Source organism: Amblyomma mixtum, chromosome 4 (genome assembly GCF_055824585.1).
Source record: "Amblyomma mixtum isolate Tamu chromosome 4, ASM5582458v1, whole genome shotgun sequence".
Classification (NCBI taxonomy): domain Eukaryota; kingdom Metazoa; phylum Arthropoda; class Arachnida; order Ixodida; family Ixodidae; genus Amblyomma; species Amblyomma mixtum.
The window spans coordinates 98,258,173-98,261,602 of NC_143015.1; the positions used below are offsets into that span (position 1 = coordinate 98,258,173).

At 52.1% G+C, this 3,430-nt stretch overlaps 1 protein-coding gene across 1 annotated transcript; it reads right to left on the reverse strand.

Annotated features, from left to right (window-relative positions):
- Positions 1–1,212: 1,212 nt before the first annotated feature.
- Positions 1,213–3,007, reverse strand: LOC149347554 (uncharacterized). The gene is made up of 2 exons (XM_089585610.1): positions 2,556–3,007; positions 1,213–1,359 (listed from the first exon to the last, which is right to left on the reverse strand). Exons 1-2 carry the CDS (start codon positions 2,976–2,978, stop codon positions 1,336–1,338), a joined length of 447 nt encoding a protein of 148 aa, XP_089441736.1. The 5' UTR covers positions 2,979–3,007; the 3' UTR covers positions 1,213–1,335.
- Positions 3,008–3,430: the final 423 nt, after the last annotated feature.

The window sequence follows — 3,430 nt, forward strand, 5'->3', positions numbered from 1 at the left end:
GGGTGAGGGGGTCCAAAGATTTATTGGTGAGGGTAATACGTGGCGTATGTGTCCCGGGAGCGGCGTTCCTTTTTCCTCCGATTTGAGTTCCCAGCCTGCTTGGTATACGTACAGCCTTTGTCAAAAGTAACCAGGCTGCATGGTTTGCTTATCATTCGTACAGTAGAGCCTTTACGGCTTCCCTTAAAATCAAAAGGTTAATTTAAAGAGAGGACAGGGGTTCTCCTTACCATACAGAGACTTAGAGCTTGAGGGCTGGCATAATAGCTTTAATATACGATTGAGAAGCAAACCGTCGAGCCTGGTTACTTTTGGCAAAGACTGTACACATTCTGATGGCAGCGTGAACACTGCAGCTCGCGGCTTCGCGTACTAGAATGCGCTGTACGCCATGTCACGTGACTGGTGTTCACGCTGTGATCAGAGAGCGCAACGGTGTAAGAATATGCCGGGAATAGTAATAAGGCTATATCGGTCAGTGCGCAGCATGCTTTTTTTTTTTGCTACGTCGTGAAGCCCTCAGAAGGAAACACGCTTAGCGGCTCGGATTGCATGAAATCTGTCCGTCGAGACGGTGCGCACTTGCGAACTATTGTCAGCGCTTTGCGTGTTGTTTTTCTTTCTCAAGCGAAAAGATTCACTACCCGTACCACAGCCGCGCTTTGCGTGAGCCGTCGGAGCCAAGATTTGCCACAGCTGCGCATGCGCGAAACCGAGTGACGTCACGCGCGGCGCAGGTGGCCTCAGCCGCCGCAGCGCCGACTCCGCCGCCTGACCTTCCGGCGCAGCCGTGCACTGCACCGCATGTGCGTCGCCTCCTCACCGCCGCTACTACTGCGCGCTCGCCTGCTCGCCACCGTGTGACCTTTCGTTGCAGCCGCGTGTTTACCACAGTTACTGCGCATGCGGAAGGAGGGAACGCGCTTGCCTACACCGTTATCGGGGAGCTCCCAGTGCATTCTACGCGAATTGCGGCAGCCATGACGTCAAACAAATCGTAGGTAACTGAAGATTGTAGCTTGTCTATCCAGGCTTAACCAGAGCTAAGCCCCCGCCAATTTTTTTTAGAAACACCACATACCTGCACAACCGTTAGCGATCTTCTAATACCACCATCACCATGGTGGTAAAGAAAACAAAAAACGAAATGGGCACAAACAACTCGCCCCAACTTAAAAAAACGTTTATTCACCATCCACGGACCAGGCGATGGAGTCACACTTAAAAGGAAGGGATAAAATAATGAGCCAGTCGCCGATGACTGCTCCCGGAGACAGCTGCGCAAATTTTTAGTTGTTCCCACGGCGAGGGAACCTTCACTTCCATCTGATGGAGTCATTTGCCACCTTTGGACGGCACCTGCAGAGTTTGGAAGAGAAGCATGCAATTAGGCTATTACAACATCACAGACTTTAAAACACAGCTCTTCCCCAAACTAGAAGCTGTTGGTAGGGCACCGTGCAGGTGACTGGGAAGACAACAGTTAGAGTGCTTGCAAGCGAATCTGTTGAAGCGAACGCCTGTACAGTTAGCCCCGAGATGAAGCTTGGTCGCTATAGCAAATTCTCGGCAGTTTCAAGTTGGCTTTGCCGTGACTTCTTCACTGTCGCCACGCAATGCACCCAAGACAGTTGAAAGTGGGCCACCGGTTGGCCAGCCACGACACAGATTAGACTCTCGCTGCCGCTGGGAACGTCTAACTCTGGACCTGAGATGCAAACTTCTACGTACACTCCCTCATGCATCCAACGAATTCCACGCCGGTGCAGACATATGTGCCGACTGGAAAGCTGTGCGTCACGCGCAGGAACGAGGGCTGCAGTCTAGCTCTTTCTGTACAATTAGGCTCGAAAACGATTTAAGCGTGCAACGTTCGCCGAGGCGTATACGTCAGCCACCGCCTGTAGTGGCCACGACTTTAATTGTGAAGACTAAATTCTTTTTTGTTCTAAGCGCAGGGGACATGCCAAACCAAACGTAAGCAGTGGGGTGCCACGCACACAAGCGTATAGCTACAGCGTATAAGACGGCGCGCTATCATAGTAAACATTGCAACTAAAAGTTCGTAGGGGTTTAACGTATTCAAGCTGAGTAGACATGTGAAAGCAGGTGTTCATTCTTGAATTTGAAGGGACACCTGAGCTCCGCCTTAAGGGTATGACGTGATAGCTGCAGTGGGTTAATGTCCGTAAATGCAGAATAGGTCATTCTCGAATTAATATTTATAGATAGGGGCGATGCGCCACTACACTGGCATGGGGCTGTTTCTATCACAGACACCGGTAGAGGTTGTGCGCCCCATGTTGCTTTTCCCGAGCAACCTTTCGCGCAGCTGATGCGACGCTCCTCTGAACTTACGCGAGCTACTACCCGAGCAACTCTGGTATTGCCCTCGGGGCAACTCTCGTTGCTAGGCGACGGCAGAAGACCGAAAGCGAACGGTGACAAGATTCCTGGTCGGTGTTGGTGAGCGCACAAGTGCTCTCGCACTCATATGATTGCCTCCCTAAATCTGTAAAGGTTAAGGCCCGTTTGCCCCAGTCGGACGCACTCACCTTCCGCTGGACTTTTTTCGGTCCCTTGGGCCCCTTGGACGGAGCTGTACTCGTCCCTGGCGCGCTCGAGTGCAAGTCCTGCCCAGGTGTCGGGGCTTTCTTTGGTGCCGTCGAACCAGCACCTTTTGCTTGATGGGCGTTTCCCAGGTCCTTCAAAGCTGAGCGGCTCGTGCCGGCGTCGGACTTCTGTTCCGAGGGTTTGCTGGCCTTCGACATGGAGGCTTCCATGTTGGCAGTCTGCTTCGCAAATCGGTCTTTTTGGGACCTAGTACACGGCGGTGAATACAGGTCGCCCGCTCCTGTCGCCGCCTTCCGAGGGTTAGCCGCGTTTGCAGAAGGCTCGCTAGTCTTCGTCGGCGGCTTGCTTTTTCCTACTGGTTCCGCTGTGGCCATCTTGCTCTTGCCGCCGTTTGTTTTCTTCATTCTGGTATGAAGCGTGAAGACCGTAGGCTCACCGGGGCGTAGCAGTTCACGAGGAGCTTTCGCTGCAAGGCTGCTGCTTCGACTGCGCGCTGCGCCCAGCAGCACGAGCTTTTCTGGGATGCGAGCAGCGCCACCTAGTATCGTATGACCTTTTACGGTTTTGATCTAACAGTTTGATTAGGGTAGTTGAGTGGCTACGAATTTAAAGATGACGTTGCTGTTGTCCTCGAAAGGAAAATGGTATGTGCTTTATGTGGGCGACTGGCCATGATCCATGTGGCGACTATCCCAATGGGCAAAAAAAAAAAATTGAAGCTGGGCACATTTTATTGTCTACTCTTTTTTTCAAGAAAAAGATGAAGCATTCAGAAAATTGCCTCTTTGCGCATGCGCGCAGTGGCTCGTTTTGCGGAGACAGTGATAGGCATCGTTCAAGGCGAGCAACAAGAGCT